At 37.6% G+C, this 27,136-nt stretch overlaps 1 protein-coding gene across 2 annotated transcripts in view; it reads right to left on the bottom strand.

Moving 5' to 3' along the window:
• Nucleotides 1–2,850: 2,850 nt before the first annotated feature.
• The window catches only part of xrcc1 (X-ray repair complementing defective repair in Chinese hamster cells 1), a 69,296-nt gene continuing 45,010 nt past the window's right edge, over nt 2,851–27,136 (bottom strand). For both annotated transcript variants that reach the window (XM_039770597.1, XM_039770598.1), the window contains exons 13-17: nt 23,912–23,969; nt 18,760–18,887; nt 17,156–17,246; nt 11,636–11,711; nt 2,851–3,453 (exon numbers count right to left, since the gene is read on the bottom strand). In XM_039770597.1, the coding sequence (XP_039626531.1) occupies nt 3,340–3,453; nt 11,636–11,711; nt 17,156–17,246; nt 18,760–18,887; nt 23,912–23,969 (467 nt within the window). In that variant the 3' untranslated portion in view covers nt 2,851–3,339. The remainder of the gene's footprint in view (nt 3,454–11,635; nt 11,712–17,155; nt 17,247–18,759; nt 18,888–23,911; nt 23,970–27,136) is intronic.

Below are 27,136 nucleotides of genomic sequence, written 5' to 3'. Positions count from 1 at the left end.
AATTGTCAGAGAGTTAAACTTCTTCATCTATAAAACTGTAATAATTTAGCAGGCTGCGGATACTCAAATATTCTATTTTAACTAGTTTTCCTGGACCAACAATTATATTCCTCTATGGCCTAAATTTTAGTAGCGTTAAAAAAGTAAAAAAAAAAAATAAATCTTGCCGCAAATGACTCTGCACAGAGAGGCCCATTAATGAACCTTGAATTAAAGAGATGTCTTAGTTTAGATATGGGAATAAGAAATGTGAATTCAAATGAAATATGTTCCTCTCTTGCCTTTAACAATTAAGACCAGAACCCATTCTATGATCGAGTCCGGCGCCTTCTCTGGCGTGTGGAGTATTAGAATACGCACGCTGCTGTCCCGTGTGGCGGAAGCTGCCTTCAGTAAATAAGAGGGAATTATTCATTGCACCTTAATAAATGTGGAGAATTCCTAAACCAAGATATCAAGTCGAGTTTGAATTCAGCTTTGCGGTATGCAAAACTCTTGACAGGGGAATGAAAGCAGAACAGGCCCGCAGAACTGGGCTGTGATTAATATCAATTAGGCGCGGAGGCCCAGTAGCTAAGGAAATGGACTGCTAGCCAAAAGGCTCCGCTTCAGTCCTCACCACAGTTGCAATGTGCAGTCATGAGCAAATCATTTGAACTGCTGGCATCTACATGTTAATGTTATAAAAACAATTGTTTTTATAGGAATACCGTACCATATGTGGAAAATGTACCAAGTTGTGTGTGTGTGTGTGTGTGCATCACAAAGGATATTGAGGATACGTTACAGACTGGCTGCCCATGGAGGAACAGCCTGCAAGACGCCTCCTTCACCTCTCCTGGTCTCCAGGGATGACAGCACAAAGCGACACCAAACACCGTATCGTTACGGCTCGAGGTGCACTGCTATAGTCAAAGCCATGAGCTGTTAAATCAGCTTTGTTTTTTTCACCTTCTATGTTGGATCCCCCCTCTCTATTTTGCTTCCATAACTTTGCAGTTCTCACAGGCTCTGCATATCCAGGCAGGATAAGATTCACAGAAACACCAAGAGAAGACGTCTGCGGTTTATTTACTTTTCTCAAAGCCAGAAAGTCAATACCAAAGCCTCCAGGAGACCATCCTGATTCCACCTACCCCTTAAATTATGAGGCAGACTAGTCCAGTGGACCTCAGCTGTTACTTTACAATAAACTGTTCAATGACAACATGGGCACAGTCAGAAACTTAAGGGCAGATTTTGCACAAATGTATGAAAGCTTTTTTCTTCATGCAAAGAACCTCAGACTCCGAGAATAAATGACAAACAGTGCGGTGGTCAATAGGACTTTACAGACCTTCATGTCTCCACTTGATGTTCTTTTGGACAAACTGGAAGGATATGATAGATGAACTTGTTAGGCCGAATGGTCTCTTTGTATTACAATTGTTTGAATTACTTCTTAGGGCTGGGCAATATGGCAAAAAAAAAAAATTGACCTTGACTTTTAAAAATTTATGGAAGATTTACAATTTTTAAAATGTTTTATTTTAGACATCACTTTCAACTATTCTTGCAGGAAAAAAATAAACATAAATGAGGTTTCCCACATTTTGCAAACTGAAAATACAACTACATCCTTCTTACATATACAAAGAATATCATCTATATAGTATATTTATTGTTAATGAGGAAAGGTGCCAAATAAGGGAAATTACTTCTAACGATTTTTCTGTACTTTTTGCTTTTGTGCGTAATTTGGTTTTACATTTGCAGCCCTCTTTTCCCTGCCTTGTGGCTCCTACACTCCTTTCACAACACCAAAAGGGCAGCTTTACTTTACTGGTCATTTTTTTTTATATGTTTTTCTTTATCTGCACCCCTCACCTGTTCTTCCCTTTACCTTAGACATGCCCTCCATCGTTAACACGTCAGTTTCCTTTTCTTTTTTCCCCACAAACAAGTATTTTAGCTTGCACAGCACACCCACCAACGTCTTCTTTCTACTACAAGTACAGGTCTCGGAGTGACCCACCTGCCGAGGAGTCGCTTCCTCCAAGTGTGCTCCGCTAGCCTAGCCTGCCAACCACCCATTACAGAGACACACACCACTTGTTATTCTCCACAGCGTAGCGTAGTCACTGCTGCAGGCTAAGAAGGCATGATGGACAGCTTTGCCGAATTCTTCTGTTGGTACCTGGACAAGAAACGCTTTCTCCCTAACATAACCATGCTGTCTAATGGGATAATATAATAGGGAGTGTTGACAACCAATCTTTCATATCTAGGCCAACTGCAGACAACTGAATTACAGTTACAACCTCTCTTAGTAACAAGTTCATTCGTTAGAGAAAACTCACTCGTCTTCATCTTTCCAATATTTTGTTTTCACTGTACACACACGCCCAGCTGATCAAACTGGTAGTCTGATGATTGTTTTCCTCCACTGGCATATTTATTGTTTGCTTGACTGTTTATCTGTACCAATCAATACTTTAGAGAGAAAAAAACAAAAAACCATGATTTTCATTTTTGAATATCACTTTGAGAACATTCAATTAAATTAAATGATAAGCTTGCCCAGCCGTAATAAATTCTAGATTCTTACTGACTGAGCAATGCAAACTAACACAAGAGCTCTCAGTGTGCTTGAAGTCGTGAACGTTGGCGGACATCTCCCCAAAACCACTACTGCACTTCAGTTCAGGCCTCAAAATGCCAGCGCCAAATTCCTTTTGACTACAAACAAGGTGGAGTCACCTTATCCTTATTTTAAGATTAAAGTAAAATGAAAATCGATTCAGTTTAAATATATAAGAACAAACTCTGGAATTTACATTTTCAAGAGGCATAAAAATAACACAAATTGAAAATCGTCTGGCAAAATGTAATTCCAAATCAAATCAATATTCCTCAACTTACAACAATCTTGAAACTTTTATTAGCACAAACCAAAATATTACAGAAGGAAAAAACGAAAGGAAGCTGAGCAGACGCACCTTCTTGTTTGTAATATTCAGTCCCGCCAACCAACCACACAGTAACATTTGTTGAAACAATGATTATTGAAGAACATTGACACATATAAATAGGCCATAAAAGTACAGGCCTCTGCCTCAGCCAAAAACTACATTTCTCTGGAGCATCATACAAACAGAACTTCAAAGCTGAAGAATTGTTTAAAAAAAAATAATAATAATAATAATATAAAAAAAAAACAAAAAAAACCAAACCAATGCCAGAGATCACTGTTTTAAGATGTGCATATGCTGCTGGTGGTGTTGTTACTTTCACAAGTCAAGTCAAATCAGACAGTGACATCAAGTCCAGTGTTCTCACATTACCATTTCTTCTGGTTTGCTACATTTGGGGCACTACAACGTAAGGCTGATGAGGAATTAATTTTTGCCGATCATTGCAAGCATAGATCCAGCGAGGTTTTACAAATGAGAGATTTGCATTCTCAATCAGTGCCTGCAAACAAAACATTAAAATTAAGGTCATAATTAGATCATACTGTATTGCTGAAATGATCAAAACAAGAATACAATAATTAGGGAAATATATTTCATTTAAATACATTTTAAATGGATTTCTGCAAGCAGAAAAGGAAATTAAAAACAAGTATTAAGATGAAAGACTGTGACAGAGAGGGTTAGAAAAAGCAAACATTTTTTGAGACATTCCTGCATTTTTAAACTGACCAAAAACTATCGGCAGTTCTACTGCTTACGGTGTTTTATACCGCTTTAAACTGAAGCAGTGAACAGTAAAACATAATAAAATGGGGGCAGCTCTGATCAGAAAATTTTAATCAATTTGCAAAAACCTCAAGTAAACTTTTTTCACATTGTCATTATGAGGTGCTGTGTCTAGAATTCTGAGGAAAAAATGAATTTAATCCATTTTGGAATAAGGCTGTAACATAAAATGTGGAAAAAGTGATGAAGCGCTGTGAATACTTTCTGGATGCACTGTATTTAGATGGGGCAGACAGAACATCATTGGCATTAGTACTGGACAGTTTTAACAAAATGACAGAGCTACTGTGAAGTGTGCAATTTATTAAATATTGTGATGGACACAGACATTTTTGGCTTGAGTGCCTTGTTTTTATTCTTCTGCTTTTTGTTTTATCATCATTTTTTATTCTGCCAGGATAAACTGGCCAGCTACCAAGAAGGACACATTTCTTCATTTGTTTGTATAAATAAATTCCTTTACAATGATTATTTACAGACTTGCATCTCAAGCCAAAGGGATTTTATGGTTTTCTTTCCCTTGGAGGGTATTGTGATATATTTTAGGACATCTGAACTTTAAATAAAACTCTGTTTCCCCATTTGCTGGTGCCTGGACAGGCCCAAAAGCTGCCTATGGAGTTGGGAAGTCAGGCTGCCTACACCCTTTTTCAGTTTTGTGCGCTGCTCTGTCACAACAACTGCCACATTTGCACCCTTCCCTCTTTCACATCCACTTTATTAATTTGGCCCCGGTGGTCTCTGCTTGTGCATACCATTTTCCCACCGGCTTAACCTTTTAGTTCTGCTGCATTCCATAATAACTTTAAACCTGCAAATAATGATGTAGGGAATGCACGACAGACCTGCCTCCACTTCAGAATTATGCAACTGCTCTTCCACTGACTTTAGATTTCATCACCATTAAAAGTTAAGAGTTTTGTGTGTTGATTTATTAAAAATATCAAAACACGGATGAATGAACAGTTTTATGCAAGTGTAAAGATGGAGAGCGGATTATGAGGTTGGGTGGGTCTGCTTTCCTTTGTGTGACAGTTCTACACAGACAGTCAATGTATGGAGAACACAAAGAATAAAAATTATATTGTTTTAGGACTTCATCCCGATCAAATTTCTTGCAACCAGTTTATGTTGCTAACTTCTACAAATTTTTTCGGCATTTCTGTTAATAATTCTGTTTTTGCCGATTTCTATTATTTTATGGTTAACTGGTTTTCATTAGTGATGAGCATTTCATTCACTTTACTGATATGATTCTTTCAAACAAATTGATTAAATCAATAGATTCATTTGATTCATCTAAAACAAAAACCCAAACCTTGTCCTTTTCAAAAGAACAACAAATTATTTATTTAATTATAGTTTATTATTTATATTTATTAAATTATATACGGTATTAAATACATGATAATTCATATTGTATGATATTAACATCTTCGATAGCACAAAGCATGGAGAAGTATAGTGAGAATGCCTAATTAAAATACGACACAAAGTTCAAGAATCCTAAGTGACTTTTTCTCTGCTAATTCACGAATCAAAGGAATGAGAACTGTGTGACTTGAACTTGAAAGAATTAGTGAATGGTACATCATGCTTGATGCATTCAATGAGCCTTAAAAAGCGTTGGCTAAAGTCATGTAATTTTCTAACCTGCTTAATCCAGAACAGGGGTCATGGGGGATGAGGGTGAAGCGTATCGCAGCTAGCACTGGGTGTAAGGCAGGAACAAACTGGGACAAGGCGCCAGTTCATTGGAAAGCAAATAATTTCTAGAAATTGAAAGAGTATTTTTAGAAGTTTAAGTTTTGTATGACTAATTTGTTGAATGTACAAAGGGACATAAATATATCATACCATACACCAACTTTGATATTTCATTTTATATATAAAGTTTAAAACAATTGCAATAATGAATTGTACAAAACAAACAATTAAAATATTCCACTATAGATGTTACTGTATTGTACTTGTATGATGAAGAAGAGAATAAGCAGTGACAGCTCATGTTTGCCGATAACGATTTAGTTCTAACTAGGAAGGATCACAAATGAATTGAACAACAATCACATGTCAGATGGCCGGTACTTTCACATCCGCTTTAAACATCAAACAAAAAAGGCTGACGACATCACAAGGCACTTTAAGCACTCCTGTTGAGATCTGCTTAATCGATTCAGTCATGCTCACAAATCGATTCCCATGACTCACTGAAAAGTGTCATTCCAAGAGAATGCATCGTTCATGAATCATCCATCACTAGTTTTTATCATCTTTTTTAATTTTGTGAGGACGTTGCTGTTTTTTAATGACGTTAATTTACTCTGTTCTCCTTTTCTTTGGTATGTTGAGCCTGGGGGGCATCCTGGCACTGCAGCTGCACAGCTAATAGGTTACCATTAGAGACAGTGAGTATTTTCATGCTAGCTCACTTTTGTTGTTTGTTTTTTTTTTTAATTTCTTCAATTTGGTTTACTTTTGAGGTTTTTTTTTGTTTGCCATTTGTGTGTCCTTGCTGTGCTAAACTTTACCATTTTGTAGATTTGGTAGACTACATTAATGCCCAAGGGGAAACAGTCTTTTCACAGGACTTTGGCCTTTAATTTAGTCTGTTTTCAATAAATTATGCATATAGCCTTTGAGTCTTTGTAAAGCTGCACTTAGATTATTCTGTATTATTCTTAAATAAATGAATAAAAAATAAATCAAACCTGTGTCTCATTGTTCTCCCTTCTTCAGATTGTCTAAACTACTAACAACTACTGTCTTCACCCACACTATTTCATTATAAAATCTGCCATCTGGATCTAATTCCTAGTTAAGGCCTGTGTTGCCCACTTAACTTGATCGCAATTACACAAAACATACAGCTTAGGACACAAAACACAAAGAAGAAACATCTTGAGCTGACCTCTTTAAAGTCCAAACCTATACAAAAAAATGGCATCTTAAAACTTTTTGACGGCAAGTTTCTAATTGAGGCGAAATGTGAGTGGGCCTTTGGATGTATGGACATTTTTGAAGCTGAGCGCTAATCACTAAATTGCTACAGACAGCACTGCAAGTGAAAGGACCTTTAATAATAGATATTCCCCTCCAGGTTTCGGTGTTGGTGAGATGTGATTATCTCTGCATAACATATTGCTGCACACCAGCAGACTGATGTTCTCAGTATTTGTCTAATCAGAGCACTGTGTCAACCAAATAGGACCATGCAGTTAAAATATGAAGCTGTGAATTTCAGATCTGAATTCTGATTAGCTAATGTGAAAAGTATTTTCAAGGACACAGCTGAGTGACAGAATAAAAAAGTCCTACACTGGGCTTTTTTTTTCTTTAGATGAGACACTTAGAGGGAATAATGTAGGTGAGAGGATGGAAAAAGAACCAAAGAAAGTTTGTTTGTGACAGCACAGAAAAAATAAAATTGGATTGCTTTGAAGAGATAATGCCCAAAAATCAGCTGAACAAATTCAATGCCCTGCTTTGAGGAAGAAAGGGAATTGCTTTTATCCCCTTTCACAACTGTCTGCAAATTTACTGTATGCCACATTTCTGTAAAACAGGAGAATGGCTCTTTTCATGTTTCACCTTCCACACCAATTCCTACAAATTAAATTGGCAAATAAAAAAAGAACTGAAAATAATGAAGATGGCAAATACAGTTTGTAAAAGAAATGTGACAATTATGATGTTAGAGAAGCTCCATATTCTGAGTATGTATAATATCAGACGGATGCGTTGCCATAATTAAGAAGAGTGATTAAAGTACCTGCTTATAAAGTACCTGACCCAAAAAAGCCTCCTTTAGCGTTGAGTGGTGGAAAGCACATGACTCCGGATGTGTTAGCGTTAATCTGCTTTCCTGTAAAGGAGGCTGACACTTTTAAAATGGCAGTGCATGTTCACTTTTCCTGTGTAAACTGTTACTGTGTGTGTGAGAGCAGCACACAAAGTAAAAATGGTGTGAGGCCTTCAGAATAAGATACTAGAGCAGGCAAGGTTCTCTACTGGCCTGTCAGAAATGACCTCACCCCACACCAGCTAGCCACTAACTACTGCCTACAGGCCCAAAGTGGAGAAATTGACTTAAAGTTCAAAATGATTTTAATATTCCAGAATGTACTGAGATGCTCTAACACTAACTTTAGGTGATAACACGAAGCAAGAATGCTATATAAATAATGATGTGAATTATTTGAAAATAGAAAATCCAACAAAAAATATTTAAAAAGAATAAAAAAGGTCCCAAGTCAGAAATGACAATCTGTGAAGCCAAATCCAATAAATAAAAGTCTGAATTATCGTAAGCCACCTAAACTCGAGCTGTTCCTAAGAAATGTAACTATGTACTTTTATACATAAGAATAGCTGCATCAAATATTTGAAATATTAAAACGTGTACTGCAGTGGGCTGGCTCCTTGCCCGGGGCTTGGTTCCTGCCTTGTGCCCTGTATTTGCTGGGATTGGCTCCAGCAGACCCTCGTGACCCTGTAGTTAGGATATAACGGGTTGGATAATACATGGATGGATATTCTGAACTGTAATAAAAATTTGTCATTTTTCACCCTCTGATAGGGCTTTTTTGAAATTTTGTGAAAAGGAGAAACTTTGACCCCTTAGAGTCAGTTGATGTGGCCTGCGCAACTTTGAATCCTTCTGATCATTTTTGATGAAGACACCAATTGATGTACTCTTTATCATAAGAATGTAATTTCCTGCATAAAATATAGTTCAGAAAATGGTCTAAAAAGAAGTGTTTTTCAGGTCTAGAGAGCCAAAAAGAGGTTGACATCTTCTGACATAACTAGATAATTAAGACGAGCTGAATGGTACATCATGTGGGGGTTGTTTCGTACTGGTGACGAAAAAAAAAAAAAAAGCTGAAGTGAATTCAAAGTGTTCATATGTTACACGTCAACACAATTTTTGTCTGGAGTATTCATTTAAGTGAGAGCTTCTTAAACTTTTTTCTCTCGCTGTTCTATCTTTTGTGTCTTTGAGACCCACGTTGAAATGGGGGGGTGGAGAGAGGTACCCCCTTGGAAAATCATTGATGATCATCAAAGCAAAGCAATGTCAACTGCTTAAACAACCCACGGCGACCCAATAAGACGCACTTCAGACAGCAGTGTTTCTCAACCTCTGTGCTATCACAATCCAGTTTTTCACATGCTAGAGTGTTTGCAACACACCAGGGTCCCCCCTTTGTGAATTTAGCATGATCATCTGAGTAGGGGGAGTAGAGTGGTCTTCATCGGTAGATCAGTCGTCAAACTGGGTCTGGTCCTGTGTGATCAGAAGAGCGTCAGGATGTTAGATGAATCGAGCATGAATATTCGTCAATGCTTTTCCTCCTTGGTGAAGTGAGTATGATCATCAGAGGAGGGGTTGGAGAGGTTGTTCAAGATCGACTGTCATCCACCTGCGGTGCTGCTGCTGTCGTGCGTGATTGTCAGAATGGGGTTGGAGATGGAGGTTTAGGTTTATTCATTTGGGGTCGGCTGCCTCCAACCTGCAATGCTGCGATGGCCTACCAGTGGGCTGCTGGGAAACACTGTCATTAACCATACGTGACCCATTCCCACTAAAGACAACAGTGAATTCTTGGGACCTTACACAATCCAAAGATAGCAGCCCAAAATCCAACCTGAAAGAGCCATTTGCTACTTATTTAGTTTATATTAAACGTTTACCTAAATATTAGTGCATAGTCTATGGGAGGTTCTTAGAACTGAATTGGTATATTCTACCTATTTTGTGTCTTTCTGACTATAGATTAGTCTCAGTTCGTGACCTGCCTGCCGTAGGTAAGGCATGGAAGGCACACGGTTTCAAAGCGTGCCTTAACGTGCTCAGTCATATGTGCAGAGACGTATGTTTAGAAGATACCAAATATGAAGTAAAGCACAGTGAAATAACTCATCCTTAAGTATAGAAATAATCAAAGTTTACAAGAAGCAGCATTTTTCCATTTTTTTTGCCTTTTATTCTACGTGTGTAACAACTCATCTCTCTTCTTGTGTGGCCTGTTTGTTTGAATTTTCACTAAACCTTTTTGGACTGAGAGATTTTTTATGACATGCATCTGACCCATGCTTGATCCTGCCTTATGTACCAGCAGCTACACAACCCACATTTTGTAGAAACTCTGCTTGAGGAATCACTAAAATAAAGACATTTTTCTATTAGATATGGAGCAAAATATCACTTTAGATTCTCGCTCACAAGCCCTTTAAACTTGCAGTTCAATGGTTATACCTTTTAATTCATTTTAGTTTAGGAGAGCCAATGCTTTCCTTAAACTATATTAAGAGGTATATAAAAAGACTGCAACAGTCAAAAGAACAAAGGAGGCCAGCTAGTCAAAAAGAAAAGAGACCTACTTCTGTGGCTGCCACACACTTGCTAGGCTGTGTTACTGAACTCTGCCCACGGGGTGGTGAAATCAAACAAGTAAATCCCATCTGCACCACTTGAAGAGTCTATGGTCTCCTTTATAGTTTTATTTCATTTCACTGCTGTCAAGAACAACTCAGATCCAAGTTCTTCTTGCCTGATGGCTGCAGCCACTAGTTCAAAATGGGGCAGAATAGAGTCCTACCTTCCATATGATGCTGCCAGGATAGGCTTCAAAATCTATTTATCACATTCATTAGGATGGATACAGTAGCTTATTGATCAAGTTATTTTGGTGAACAAGAGATACTAAGAAATCATTTTTGGGGTATATCAGAGAAGTCACTGAAGTAGCAAGTGAGGATTGACACGATTGTCTTTTGCTAGAATCACTGGGGCTAAGCCAATCAAAACAAAACAAAAAAAAAAGTCAAAACCAAAATAGTCAAAACAATTTGTTTAGCTGCTCGAGTGCCAAGTTTCATGGCAATGTGTTTCTTTTAATTAAAGGTTAGGCACTGAGAGGTATGAACCACTACAGCCACTATGACAACATCATGTGTCACAGAACACGCATTTCACCTGCCTAGCAACCAGAAGCTCTAAAATGGTGTAACCCATAAAAATGAAACACACAAAATGTTGGCAGCTATAAGAAACTACTCACTGAAATAACAATAAAAATGGAAACAAACATTAGTAATGCATAGAAATACAAGTGAAATGTAATAAACAAATTAATAATGTGTCAAAATTGAGTTAATGACATGTTCCGGACAGTTAAATACAACTCCTGCCTTTTGCCCAATATCGTGAAGACAGGCTCTGGCCCCACAACCTTTAACTGGACAATGTTTGTACACATTACTAAGTGAAAGAATCTAAAGTACAGAACTTTGTGGGTCATGTCAGAAAACTGTAGAATGCTTGACTGCTTCCTCAAATGGTTTGCTTTCCTTTACGTCAAACATATTTAACCAAATTAAGAATGGCATTCAGTGTTCTGGGTTTGAATCCCTCATTTGGATTTTTCTCAGGATACTCTTTTTTTTCTTTTGGCTACCAAATTTATGCAAAATTGGCAAAAACCTTCCACGCTGGCGGTGTACGAGTATCAGTATGAACATGAGTGGGCACTGAGACAGACGGGCACCTTTGTTCAGAAAAGGTTTCTACCTTCTACTTGATTCTGCCAGTCCTCTGTGATCCTGAGCTGGATTGTGTTATATTATTGGTCATTACTGAATCCTAAACTTTTACTTTATTGTGTGATTCATGATTGTGTACACCGTAAAACGAGTTGTTTTCAAATGTGATTGATGGGTCGGTAGAGTGAACATTTTATTTTATAAAAATTTTAGTCTGCCGTAAAAAAAAAAAATCCAGAAAGCAGCCTGCAATGCTGAACATAATGTACAGTATACCCAGAAGCAGCAAGTTAGTATTGTAAGCTTTAGTGCAAAAACATGTTTCGATACGCATTAGACATACTCACATCTTCAAATTTGTCATCCCAGTCCTGAGCTGTTATTACAAATTGGACTTTTTCATTCATGTATTCTTCAATGGTTCTGAGAGAGACAAGGACAATTACAGTCAATGTTAAGTTTATTTATATAGCACCTTTAAAACAACATAGGAATGCTGTGGCCAATGTGCTTTACAATAATAGAATAAAAGAAAAACATACAATTAACATGAATAACATAAACATAAATAAAATAAATAATAAATAGAAGTAATGTTACATAATCACAATGAGGAAACCATCAGTATTACTGAAGGTCACGGAATGCAAGTGAACAGAAAGGAGGTTTAATCTCATTTTGAACAGTTCAATTGTAGACGACTCCTTTATGTAACGAGGTAAAGAGTTCCACAGGCGAGGAGCAGCAGCTGTAAAAGCCATGTCTGTCCCCCTTAGTTTGACACCTGGTACGAGGGACAACAAGAGACAACTGACCAGAAGATCTACACACTCACATGGCTGGTGTAAAACACACAATTCAGATAAATAGGCAGGAGCGAGCCCATGTAAAGATTTAAAAACTAGCAACAAGATTTTAAAATCAATTCGAAAACTGACAGGCAGCCAGTGTAAAGAAGCTAATATTGGAGAAACAGCATCAGACTTTCTTGCCCCAACCAGAAAGCGAACGGCAGCATTCTGGACCAACTGTAACCTGCAGATCAGGGATTTACTAATCCCAGAAAACGGAGAGTTGCAGTAATCGAGGCGAGAAAAGATAAAAGCATGAGTAGCTTTCTCAAGATCCCCAGAAGATAAAAAAAGGCTTGATCTTACCTAATAGATGAAGCTGGAAAAAACAACTTTTGACTACAGAATGAATCTGTTTCTCAAAAGAGAGGTTAATGTCAAAGATAACACCAAGATTGTAGACTTGAGGTTTGCAAAAGACAGTAGAATGGAATGCTAAATCTAACAGCTAACTAACCACCTGCAGGTCATACTGTTGCTTTATAATGCCAACGTAATTTTTTGCCTAACAGGGACATTTTAATAATGTATGACTTAAAATTACCATCACTGACACTAACTGCTCAACACATTAACATATACTACATGGAGCACAAAGTGAAAAAAACGGAATTGACTAAAGCTGTAAAAATTGCTTCGAAACAGCGCCTTTTTTAAAAAAAATCAATGCAATTCAGGAAGTCCAAGGGGACCCATTGTATCAGCAGGACTTTGGAAGAAACACGCATTTTACGTCTTGCCTTAAGATTTTTAGTGCAAAATGACTGCCTATTAAATCTTTTTAGCCTTACCTTTCCTTTGTTTAATTATCACACTACGCAGGTCAGGTGTTTAATAAACTTTAAATACAAATGTTAGGTACCTTTAGACTAGAAAGAATGCAGGCCTGCATCGTGTGCTGGGAGGATAAAATTGTAATTTTGGAACTGTTGCCGTTACATTAAAAACAACAAGCTGCAATCCAATATTATTATAAATTCTGTGTTTTTTGACTTGGGTCAGACAAACTATGATAAACTATAAAAGTTTGGGACTCTTGACGGCCATTTATGATCTAATCACATCTGTAGATTCTCTTTACCTGCAATGTATGACTTAATTATATCTGTATATTATTTCTTTCTTGTTTATCTAAAAACATTTGTGCATCCTTTTAAAATGGGGAAAACACCAACAGGAACAAAAGTAGGTTAGTCTGGTGCTTTGGACTGGAAAACTAACTCATAGCTAAACAGGATTGGTAACTGAATCAGAGAGTCACCCTGCTTGATGCCACCACACTGCTCCATGAAGTGTGACAGGAAAACAAAGAATGGACATAAGTTTGGTCCATCAGTCTGTCTGTCTCTTTCTCTCCTTTATCCTATAATTTAGTGAACGTGACAAAGACGACTGACTACTGAATCTAAAAGGCACCCAAGACAACATCCTCTTTTCTAAACATATACATCCAGACTTTTTTTACAATATTTTACATTTGCTTCTGATGTTATTCTATTTTAATAAATAACAAGTTGCTTTTAAATTTCTTTATCTTTATGTCTAGAGAGAATAAGGCAATAAAGTAAATATGGAGCACTAGTGATAGACTATGTGGAGTGCTGATGAGTGACAGGTGGTACAGGCGTCATTGTTAATTGATGCTTAAGAGGGTCTGTGTGTGTGTGTGTGTGTGTGTGTGTGTGTGTGTGTGTGTGTGTGTTAAACTTAGGGTGCAAGAATAGATTAATCCAATTTGATGAAATTTGCAAGATTAGGTTAGTTTAGGTAGGCTTGTAATATCCCAGAGGGAAATTTGTTTGAAGCTGTAAAGTACAAAACATAAGGCGCTATTATACACATACAAGAAAAATATATCAAGATACAGCAACTGACAACCAAAGTCATCATGAATACACAAACTCAAGATTAGTACAAAGAATAATTACTTACTTTAAATGTGATTAACCTGGCAGCTAATTTCTTTTCTACAGGGAGAGTCGCAAGTCTGCACTCACCCCAATATTTTAAGATGCATAATGTTGGAATAACCTAATGAATGACATTTAGCATTAGAGTAATGAGAATATCTCTGAGGTATTTGCGAACAGCCTTCTGCCATCTTAGCCTTCCCAATAAATTCAATTAGAAATGGGGTTACGTATTTGTGTTTGGTCGTACAGAGTGCTCAATGACCCTATGTTTTTCTTTATACATACTCTTTACAAAGTGGACATTACTAAAATATGTCAAATCCCACATACTTAACACTCTATACTGTATTTCAGTAGTTCCATACCCTTTCTCTTCTACACCTGTAACCTCAGGCAATTAAACAGAGTAAAGGAACAAGCAGTGAAAGACCTACACTTTTAACTATGCATTACAGGTAATAAATGTTATTATAACTAGTGCCACACAAGCAAATAGAATGTGGCTTTGCAAACCAAGACCACATAACATAAGATGTGTGGATTCAGGTGGCCCAAAAGCTTAATACATGCATTTGCTTCTACCTGGTCATCTCATCAAATGTACAGACCCAGGCAGCCTGCCTGTCTCAATATGGCTGCTTAAACAGAGTTGTCTTCTCTTCATAGCAGAATGGTGAGAGAGAAGGAGAGGTGGTCATTTCTTCATAACAATTCAGTGAAGAGAGAGAGAGCAAGAGGGGGAAGTCTGGTTCAACTTCTTTGGGTATACCTCTGGACAATTTCCTTGGTTCATCCAATCTTATTTTAGCCACAATTCCATTCCAATCAATAATAGAAAAAAGTCTCCTTGTCCCTTCCTGGGCCATTCGTCAATGAAACTGTTCATGCACTAGCCTCTTCCTAGTTCAGATACTTTACAGTGTGGGTGCAGTAAACAAGACAAAAAGTGAAATAATTAAGACATAAAACTGGCCCAGATGGAGCTTTACTTATTAAGGAAACTCTGGGGTAGAAAACTAGTTCGACCAGTTTCTTGACTCTAATATTAGAAATAAAGACATACAATACATTTATCAACTGATATGCTAGATATCACTCGTTTTAGATTCCACTATAAGTGACTGAGGGTATACATATTTAAAATTTTAGAAGCAATTCAACAGGAAAAGAAAGTTTTTTAATCTTTATTGTAAAATACACAATGGCATTGGCATCATCTCAGCATTAGGCATTTTAAAAAATATTGGGGAGGTTGCATACTTTTGACTCACCCTGCATTAAGCTAAACATTAAAAAAAAAGACTGTCAGCCTGTTTTCCTGCTTTTAACATATTATTGGAATTTTTTTTAAATACATGCTTTAATTAAATCTATACTTTAATAACCTTGCATGTTCAAGAAAAAAATGACATTTATACATTCAGCACTCATTAATTAAGCGTTATTAACATTGCAACGGAAACACCTTTGGTTGTTCTATAAGTACATCTTCATGCTTTCACTGATTCTGAAAAATTATGGACATGGAAAATCAACACATAAGGCTCCTGGAGCAGATAAGCAGATTCCTTACATCAGGGGTTAAAAAAAAAAAAAAAAAGGCTGTCCACAATGCTCGAGGACCTGTTCTGCTTCATGATGCATTTAAGATCTCTATGCTCCTGCCTTTTGCGTCCAAACTTGTAATGTTTGAAAATAACACAATATTGCCCATTTCAGCTCCAATAAACTTTTTAATCATATCCTTATTTTGTGCACAGATGTTATTTGCTAAACTATTCTTTATGGCAATCTTGTTATATCTTGTACAAAATGTTACATTTGGATACTGGAAACCAAATACCAACAGCACCTAATCTCTAAGATGGAAAAGTTAATTAATTTCACAACTTGAATTACCTTCAACTTTCTTATCTATAAACCTCGGAAAATGCAAAGCCTGGAGTCTAAATTTCGCAGCTCTAGCAGTACAGTGTTAGAGCTGAAATCCTTTGTATCTTTGCTTGTTTGCACCATTCTCGGTGGAAAGGGCATTTACAGACATGGCTGAAAACACTGGCACCCTTGCAATTTATTCAGCTAAATATATTTTATGAAAAATGATGTACTGAAATTAAAAGACCTTTTTTGTCAAACATACATGCAGTTGGTTTGCAGTTGACCAAAACAAAAATGAAAAGAATTCTTTGTTGGGGGGTTTAGACTGGAAGACTGAGTTATAAATAAATAGCAAAAGCTGTCAAAGAAAACATGGAGATGGTTAAGTGATGTTTTGAAGTTGCTTTGCTGGCTCTTTCAATCTGCACAATTAAATCAGAAGGTTATTAGGACACTATGGGTTGAAACATACACAATGGTGTCAGAAAGCTTGTCACAGTTGCAAATAATAGGTTCTTGAACTGGAAAATGAGCCAAAACCTAAATAAAAAAGCATCAGAATTGAATAGAAGACAACACTGGATTGTTCTGAAGTGGTTTGAGTCCACAACAACAACAGTGTATTTCTTGTATAGCCCAAGATCACACAAGGAATGTTGAAATGGGCTTTAACATGTCCTCTTTTTTGACAGAAACCCCCACCTCATGTCTTGAATCCCTAAGAGGCAATTGAACAACTGTGGAAGGAGCTGAAAGTCACACTTGGGAGAAGGTGCTCAGCAAACCTAATAGAATCTACAATGACTAGGAAAAACGACCATTTGAGAAGTGAGGAGATCTCATTTAGGGCCACAGAAAGTGCTTGATGACAGTTATTGTCTCCAAATTTTTAATAGAATGTACAAATTTACTTCATTAGTTTATAGAAATCAGCTTATTAATTGGTACTTTTTTTCCTGCCTAGAAGGTTACTTGCACACTTGGTGGAAATGTATGTACTGCAACACTAAACATTCGATTAACAGATCTCACACCACTAAGCGTTGAGAAACTGAGATGCATTCCTAGACATGCTTAAAGAATAATTAATACAAAACACAACAAAAATATCCAGATTAAAGATGTAGCAAGTCTGGCAATTGATTCTTTCAATGTTGTAAGATTTTTACTATGTTATTCTGTAACATAGAAGGTTTAGATTCACATTACAAAACGATCAGCTCACCCGTTAAAAGCTGTGATGTATCGGTTCAACATACGCCTCTCGCCATTTGGGAATTCGCCATATAAAAGAAAATGCTTCCCTGTGAGAAAGTCTGTAATAAATAAATACAACAAGAAGTAAAAAACAAAGAAAGCAAAACTCAGGAGTTTTCATTTACCTATCAATGTTCATTTATTGATTGTAATAATATTTGTACTTCATTTTAACATCTTATAAAGTGTATGCTGCTGCAAAGAAAAAAAGATTTAGAGAAGCATATTAGTAAAGTTACAAGTCATATTTCAATTGAGACCTTCAATAAACCCCAATTTGAAAGTAAGTAAATTCATAAATAACATTCTTTCAGTTTTGTTTCATTCCACTTGTTATCCAAATAAGTGTTTATTTTTCAAACTTATTTTCTCAGTCATAAAGGTTTTTTCTTGACATTGTTCCTTATTTTTCACTTCCCTGGCTGGATCCCTAGCACTACAACGATCTGATCCTCACTACCACAGGCACTTGGGTCTTTGTACAGCTTGTTCCTTCATAACACTTACAGTTTGCCTTTTTACTGAGTCTCCTCCAGCAGACTTACTAGATAATCCTCCTACATACTCTCAAGTTGTGGAATAAGATTTCCACAATATCAGATCGACTCCACCTCTTCATGAGACCCATTTCTCCCAGCTCTGCTTTGGTTATCCCAGAGGCTTCTGTTTATATGCCCCACTTCACTTTCATTACCTGTTTCTTCTATTACAAGGATGCATGAAGTCCGTGATTTACCTGGCTCTATTAGGCAAAAGACAGGAATCAACCCTAAAACGGGTATGGCAGACCATTGCAGGTCAACAATAACAACAGTGTGAACTCTGACCTTCACCAATTTACACTATATACTAATTTTATTATGTATGGGCTCTAGTGGGTTCCACTGAGCCCCAAACTCCACACACAAATGCACAGACAAGTCCCAACTTGGCACTCAATGTTTGTATTTAACACGGTACTTTTCAGAGGCTCATTTTCCAATTCCATGGCACAACAAATCCTTCCCTTAGTTCTCCTTCTACTATTTACTGCTACCAGATGAGTGTTGATCTTCTCCACTACCGATGCGGATTCCATTGGGTGAAGCGGTGAGGTCTCCTTTATACCGGACCCGGGAGTACTTTCTTGTGCCACCACATTGCATCACGAAGCACTTCTGAGTTAGGTGAAAACTCCCTATACTGGGGAGATCTTCTCCTTCCAGCTTTATCAGGCAGTGCCCAAACAACCCAGAAGGGTTGCCCATTAGAACTAAGACTCCCATGCAACTCTGCAGGTGTGCACACATAAGACACGCTAGACGGTTTTTGCCACCTACTGTGCTGGGGGAACATATGGCCGCAGGAGACAATCTCATTCCACACCTCCATTATCAAGGCCTCCCAGCAGGGTAAAAAACCATTAATTCCAGCCAGGGTGCCAGCCAACATGTGTCTTATATGACATATGATACTGAAGAAATGTGTATTTAAATTTGATTGGAATTACTTCCATTCATAAAAATTATACTGGAATAATTTCCTGTTAAGATACAATTATTTTAAAAATGTGTAACAATTTATAGTGCTCACCTGGTAACTCTGGGATTGGCAGGTTCACATCTGGTGTGTCTGAAGACTCCTCCAGGTCGGTGTTTTCATCTGTTGATGCACCATATGGATCCTCATCTTGCATTTTCTTTCGGTTTTGCTCTTCCACTCTAACAATAAAATTGTTTTTCATTAGCCACATTGCAGCTCCAATATTAAAATCCAAGTTACTCAGTAATTCGATTGGACTAAAGCATTGAAATGTGAACCAAATGACTGCCAGTTCAATTCACAACAGTTGTATGTTGTGCAGCCCTCAGTAATTCATATACCATGTCAGTTTTCTAAGCCACAGGAATGGTAAAAGGAAAGTACTGCTAGTTTCTTAGGATAAGATTTCATTTTAAATAAATAAAAACTAAAAGCGATACATATTGGTGATAAGAAAGCATTTCTATAGACCGATATAAAGACACCAGTAACTAGGTTTCCATCCAAGGAGTTTTTACGAAAAAATATTTAGCGCTTCAAATTTTAGCTGATGGAAATGCTAATTATCGATAAAATGTTGTACATGTCGACATAATATTTTTCCGTTTAACTTTAGCACATCAATTCCATATCGATACTTCAGATGTCGCAAAAACTACAAACCGGATTCCAAAAAAGTTGGGACACTAAACAAATTGTGAATAAAAACTGAATGCAATGATGTGGAGATGGCAAATGTCAATATTTTATTTGTAATAGAACGTAGATGACAGATCAAACGTTTAATCCGAGTAAATGTATCATTTTAAAGGAAACATATGTTGATTCAAAATTTCATGGTGTCAACAAATTCAAAAAAGTTGGGACAAGTAGCAATAAGAGGCTGGAAAAAGTAAATTTGAGCATAACGAAGAGCTGGAAGACCAATAAACACTAATTAGGTCAATTGGCAACATGATTGGGTATAAAAAGAGCTTCTCAGAGTGGCAGTGTCTCTCAGAAGCCAAGATGGGTAGAGGATCACCAATTCCCACAATGTTGCGCAGAAAGATAGTGGAGCAATATCAGAAAGGTGTTACCCAGCGAAAAATTGCAAAGACTTTGCATCTATCATCATCAACTGTGCATAACATCATCCGAAGATTCAGAGAATCTGGAACAATCTCTGTGCGTAAGGGTCAAGGCCGTAAAACCATACTGGATGCCCGTGATCTCCGGCCCTTAAACGACACTGCACCACAAACAGGAATGCTACTGTAAAGGAAATCACAGAATGGGCTCAGGAATACTTCCAGAAACCATTGTCAGTGAACACAATCCACCGTGCCATCCGCCGTTGCCAGCTGAAACTCTACAGTGCAAAGAAGAAGCCATTTCTAAGCAAGATCCACAAGCTCAGGCGTTGTCACTGGGCCAGGGATCATTTAAAATGGAGTGTGGCAAAATGGAAGACTGTTCTGTGGTCAGGCGAGTCACGATTCGAAGTTCTTTTTGGAAATCTGGGACGCCATGTCATCCCAACCAAAGAGGACAAGGACAACCCAAGTTGTTATCAACGCTCAGTTCAGAAGCCTGCATCTCTGATGGTATGGGGTTGCAGGAGTACGTGTGGCATGGGCAGCTTGCATATCTGGAAAGGCACCATCAATGCAGAAAAATATATTCAGGTTCTAGAACAACATATGCTCCCATCCAGGCGTCATCTCTTTCAGGGAAGACCCTGCATTTTTCAACAAGATAATGCCAGACCACATTCTGCATCAATCACAACATCATGGCTGCGTAGGAGAAGGATCCGGGTACTGAAATGGCCAGTCTGCAGTCCAGATCTTTCACCTATAGAGAACATTTGGCGCATCATAAAGAGGAAGGTGCGACAAAGAAGGCCCAAGACGATTGAACAGTTAGAGGCCTGTATTAGACAAGAATGGGAGAGCATTCCTATTTCTAAACTGTTGAGTGTTGTAAGAAGGGGAGATGCCACACAGTGGTGAAAATGGCCTTGTCCCAACATTTTTGGGATTTGTTGACACCATGAAATTCTGAATCAACATATTTTTCCCTTAAAATGATACATTTTCTCAGTTTAAACTTTTGTTCCGTGATTTATGTTCTATTCTGAATAAAACATTAGAAGTTGGCACCTCCACATCATTGCATTCAGTTTTTATTCACGATTTGTATAGTGTCGCAACTTTTTTGGAATCCGGTTTGTACATTGGAAACACTGTGTCGGGAAAAAAAAAGGTCTTTAATGCAAATAAATGTGTCACATGATACATTTTCATCACGTGCAATCAAAACGAGAATAGCGGAGCAGTTCGCATGGTCTGATGAAGACACTCGTTATTTCACGTTGAGAGCCAATGCAGTAGCGGATAGGCTGGGTCTCCTGCTACTAAAAGGGGTACCTGAACTCCCTCCACATCAGCTGTAGCCTGGGGGTGTCTCTCAGGATGTCTAAATAATACAAAAACCGCAAAGGTAATTTACTGTGCCAGTCAAAATATTTAATAAACCGTGTGTTTCATTATCTAAACATTTTTTTCTTATTATTAAATGGCAGATGTTTTAGCATATATGAGAAATTCTCTCATTAATATTAACTTTAGTTTTTTTTGATTAAACGTCATTATTTTGTATTAATTCAAATTTCAGTTTTAATTTTTTAATTAAGGGAGGCAGGTTACAGTACTAATTCAGTTGTTATCAGGTAGGCTCACCTGTACAGATCCAATGCTGCAAACACAGCTGCATCATGGGCACTTCCAGGAGTGCCAACGCAAATGTCGCGTTTCATGCACCTGTCATCAACAAGGGCCTGGAGAACAATAGATGGCCACCCTTTGCAATTAATTTAATCGCGGTAGCCTTCCGTCGGGGGAAGAATAGGCACATGCGTGCCATCCAGCGCACCGTAAATCTGTGGCACAAGATGCACCAAGGAATTGCGGTATGTAATTTCATTGGCCTCCGCTACATTCGGAAGTCTGATATAACGCCGCATTAATTTTTCTTTAATAGCGGTGCACACAGCATATACACATCGATGGACGGTAGTTTACTAACCCCGACAGTTTCTCCAACTACTCTATACTCGGCGCAGGTTGCCAGCTTATGAAGGGCGATGGCAATCCGCTTTGGGGTTGGAACCGGTGCTCGGTGACAACCTGTGATGGGCGCAACATCAGGACTGATGAATCCATACAACATCTCAAACATTGGCCGTGTCATTCTAAAATGTTGCAGCCAGAGATTTTCTGTGAAGTGTCTCCCCACCACCTCCATCCAGAAGGTCTTATTCCGTCGTCTCTCCCATACCCGTGGGTTTCGTTGCACTGGGGTACTTTCTTCGAGCTCTATGGCTATCGGACAAGCAACTGCTTCATTCTGCTGTCGTCTTCGGTTATTATGTACAACTCCAATTATTTGTGAAACTGAAATAACAGTAAGCTGGCAAATTTAAAAAAACTGTCTGAATAATCTGTCCATTTCTTTGTTTCTTTGTTTAGTGGAGGGGGTGTAACGTGGAAAACAAAAGGTAGATAATTTGCGACATACACACAATTATGTATGGAAACGGCTCAAGGGCAGATTTTTTTTCGCGATACAACAAAACTTATGCGACAGTTCGTTTTGGAGGGGATGACGTCATCACGCACACCATTTTAGCGATAAAAAGCCAGTTGGATGGAAACAGGCTGGAGACAGCAAATTTCGCACATTTTTTTTTTAACGTATATTCTGCTTGTCGATAACAAAACGTTGCAAAAAACTGGATGGAAACTTGGCTAGTGAAACACTTTGGTGAAGCATTCATATTAATTAAATCATTTAGCCTCTGGCCATTTACATTTACTCACATCATTCATGAAAAAAAGGACACTTCATTTCAGATTTTTTAAATACGAGAGTGTTTCAAAAATTAAGGTAAAAGGTCCACTCACTTTAAACATTCAGTTTTCTGTGAGTCAAGTCAGGCATAGTTGATAATAATAATACAAAGTTATGTATGTTTTAGGCTACCACAGTGGGTGATTAAAAATCCACTGCTGTACACATTACTTTGAAAACGTTGAATGGTGTGATACAGGTGTGCTGTTGCTGCTATTAAACCGGCTGTTTCTGGTCCTTTGGAAATGACAAAGGTTAATCTACTTGCTTCACAATAACTTTGGGCCACACTCTGAATGCTGCACTCAGGAGCAGTTATAGCGCTTTGTATGGGAGGTGCTGGACTATTCAACCTAGAGGCCCAGATTTCAGACCAAGTAACTTCCATCACACGGTTCCTTTGAAAAAGCCAATGGGTGGTACGTACATAATGATGAATGCTCCAACACCCTGGCAACATTGTTCATAATGGCACTCAGGTCTGCTTTAATTCTTTCCTGTACTTCCATCTCCAAGGTGTCCAGAGTGTGTCCCATAACTGAGCCTGCTCTTTTAATTAGTTGATATGGTGGGCCTCTTCAAGTTATGTTGCATTACATTACAGATCACATCACATATCAGTGGACCATGTTGTGCTACCATACTTTCTCAATGTGCCCATAGCTTCTTACAGTATAGTAAGGATACATTTTGCTTGATGTTGTGTTTCTGTATTTTTACATTTACTTATTTGGCTGACACCTTTATCCAAGACGACTGACAACATTTATTAAACAGTATGTATTTTAGGCAGTGTGGCATAATGATTAAGGCTTTCGTCGTTAAACCCAGCAGGTTCAAATCCCACTACTGACACCACTGTTTGGTCATGAGCAAGTCACTTCATCTGCCTGTGCTCCAAATGGACATTTACTGTATTTGGCCGACACCATTTTCCAAAGCAACTAACAACATTTATGATACAACTGGCTACATTTCCTTTGTTTTTCCAATTGCAGCACAGGCAAGTTAAGTGACTTTCTCATGGTCATACAGTGTTAGTAGCTGGATTTGAACCCACAGCCTCACGGTTTGAAGTTCAAATCCTTAACCACTTTGGACAGCCAGTCATTTCCAAAAGAGACTACCACAAATGAATATAACTATTTATTATCTTCAAGCCTACAAGGAAATAGCCCAAATGACAAAAGGATGTGAACATTTTGTACATCACAACTGGAGTGCACTTTTCCCATGAACAATGAGCAGGAAAGGTTATGTGAATAGTATGTAAATGAACTGAATATTAGGAAGGCAATACAATTCTGACCTTCTAAGTTCATCTTCTGTGTCCATTCCAGAGTCACTTTCACTGCCTGCATGATTTCCTGAAGAAAACAAAGAAATATTTAAAGAAAATCTACATAGGAAATTAAAAAACATTTTTTTAAAATACAGTTAGGTCCGTAAAAATTTGGACAGAGACAACTTTTTTCTAATTTTGGTTCTGTACATGATAGAATTTCCTTGAATTTTGTGCATGTGGAAATACTACTTCTGCCACTACTAACGTGACACAGAATGTTTATGATAGACAGATTGATTGATAGATAGAATAAAGTTAATTCACTAAATGCATGCTCAACAACCACAAAGACTTCAGATCTTTGTTCTGTTGATGGTTTGTGCATTGACTGAGGAAACTTTACAAAAACAGTACTCAATTTTTCTCTGTATTGAAAGAAACTAACTTTGGATACAACTGTCTACAATATCAGTTACAATATTAATATTATTTAAAGTATGTACATGTGGCATGTAAAAAGTATTGAAATCAAGATTAATTTCAACTTTAATGTTGTCTGCTTGACTATCGTGACAAACCAGGTGTCTACCCATCCATCTATCCTCTCTCATCCTGACTGCAGGTTAGACATCTTCAGATAGGTCAGTGGCACATGTAACATATCATGTATACGAAGTGTAACCTTGTAGGTCTCCATTTTATGGTGACATGCTGTTTTAATAGATTTGCATCTGCACCCATGCCTACATTGGACTAATGTAAAGTTGTCATCAAATCCTGATATGTGGGAAAAACACCCATGCAGACAATGGTAGAATGTGTGAACGTTACACAGACAAAATCTGGAGCTGATATTTGACCCCAAGTCTCCGTAGCTGTGAGGCAGTGACACATAAGAATGTACCTACTCTATGTGTTTCCAGAAATAGATGTAATTAACTCAAAATATTACTGTTATACTGATGTTTAAAAAAAATGCCCTGGACAAAAAAGTTCATTTAAACCTTTAGATTCCTTTATCTCTTTTTAAGTTCTTGGAATTTTAAGAGAATTTAGATTTCACAATCCTAGAAGATCATGTTCACTTGTAGCCTTTTCCTGCTGCCTATTAACCCAGTGTAAAATACAGTTTTGTAACCTCTGAGGCAATGATGTCTGAATTAAGAATTAAACTTTGGTTTGGAATCGCATCAAATACTACCTCAGAATAACTAAATGATGCTGAATGTCTTGCTGTCATCTACTACTTTAATCTACTCTTCAGAAAACTGCAACAAATCGATCAAGTCATACAGTATCTCATCAAATATTCTTTTCAAACAAGTCTTCCTCTTTATTTTTCACTATTGTTTCCATAATCTTGAATGTGACAGAAGGAAACTATATTTGGTCACAAGAACCCAGAGCAAAATTTGTTGTGCATTATGCATACAAGAATTTGCTGCAACGTTTCTTTAGATTTTTGAAAAGAGCTATTCATGTTTTACTTTGAAACAGGAGAACATGGACATGCTTGGGAGTCAGTTGTACGTCCGGTGTGTAAACCATCAGGGCTCCAACATACTTCAGCTACACAACAATGTAATGTGGACGGTTGTTCTTTCAGCTTAAGTGACTACTGTACAGTTTGCAATCTGTGAATTAGCTGTGCTTTATCACAAACACCTAGGATTTTTTTTTTCCTGCATCTCACCCTATCTACAAAGCAACAGGTAGCTTCGTGTTAGCTTATTGTTTGGCCGGAAAATTGTATGTCTTTAGTAGCACTGTGAAGGTATGGCACTGAAGTAACATTTAACGTGAAAGCAGTTGGAAAGTCATCTGAACCTACAAGCGTACAAACTGTGGTCACCAGGATTTTCATCTCTCAGGTCTTCTTGGTATAATGTTTTTCTACACGACTTATGAGTGCTCAAGACCATATCAGAAACCTGCGCTGGTAACAACACTGACTGGCAATGTGTCTGACTGTATCACTGAACACCCTCTGGCTGCTGGTCATTAAAGTTTTATTGTTGCTAGTTCTTATGATAGGTATGTTGATAAAGGTCATTTTGTGTGAAGTAATGTGATGCAGCACTGTGTTACTTAAGTGTGCAGAAAACTTTATCACCATGCGTCTTACCGTCTTACGCTGAAGCTGTCCATTCTGTTTCCAGATGTGAAATGCTACGATGTGGAGCTGATATATGGTCCTCGTGTGCCTATTTACATGAATCTGTCTATCTGGTGGTACAGTACATGGCAATTCAATTTTCCAACGTATGTTTAATTATGTAATAAGGAATATTATTCACAAAAACTGTTAATGTTTAATTTCATCTAACAACAACTACTGATAATGTTAATATCCAAAGCACTGACCCCAAAAAAAATGTCACCTGCAGAAGGAATTCAGATTGATGCCAGTCTTATAGAAGCATACAATATTATGGGCTTAGGTTTAGAGGAGGAAACTGATCATTGGCCTGTAAATAAACTGAAGTTGTTCCACAACTGAAGCCCACCTCCTAATGCTCTAAAAACGTACAATGGAACAGGACTTCAAAATGTGAACAAGATGACAACTTTAATGGGTCACGGTTAAGTGTAAATCTTTTAATCATTCCCCGAGTTTGTTTAATGTAATCTAATTACTCTTTCTAGTTTCCTCACTGTCAGCACCTGCTTTGCATTGACAGTTAATAATGAATGGGGCAGACTTTGAGAATGGCCAAGGTCGACATGTACTGTACTCGAGAGAGGGTATCTTGGTGAATTAAACATAACCTAATATGTTCCAAAATTTAATTTGCTCACCAACTTGTTCAATGTTCACATTGTCTCCCAAAAGGTAAGTTGTAACATAGCTTAATGGACAAATCATATTTCATAATCTATGCTTCTAAAACGCAATGTAAAAGTTGCTGGCAATAAAATATATTTGTGTATATAATTACTTTTTAAACACAAGTTACAAAAGCTTGTAACCAATTTGTAAATGGTATACCTTTGCTAGTACCAAATATAAAACGAATTCAGTGATAATGAGATAATGATGCATTCATTAGACGGCAAGTCTGACTTAAGAAGAGCTCTTCAGGAATTAAGTAAGAAAACTGCCTTCTTATTGATTCTCATTTTTCAGGCAGAAAATTTTCAAATAAAATAAAGTATACGCCTCTGCAACATCGCATGGACATCAGGGACAGTGCTTCTGGATTGGCAGACCACGGTGGTGGTCCCCCTCTTTAAAAAGGGGACCGGAGG

Source organism: Polypterus senegalus, chromosome 12 (genome assembly GCF_016835505.1).
Source record: "Polypterus senegalus isolate Bchr_013 chromosome 12, ASM1683550v1, whole genome shotgun sequence".
NCBI classification, from domain to species: domain Eukaryota; kingdom Metazoa; phylum Chordata; class Cladistia; order Polypteriformes; family Polypteridae; genus Polypterus; species Polypterus senegalus.
This window is presented reverse-complemented; position numbering and strand designations above follow the sequence as displayed.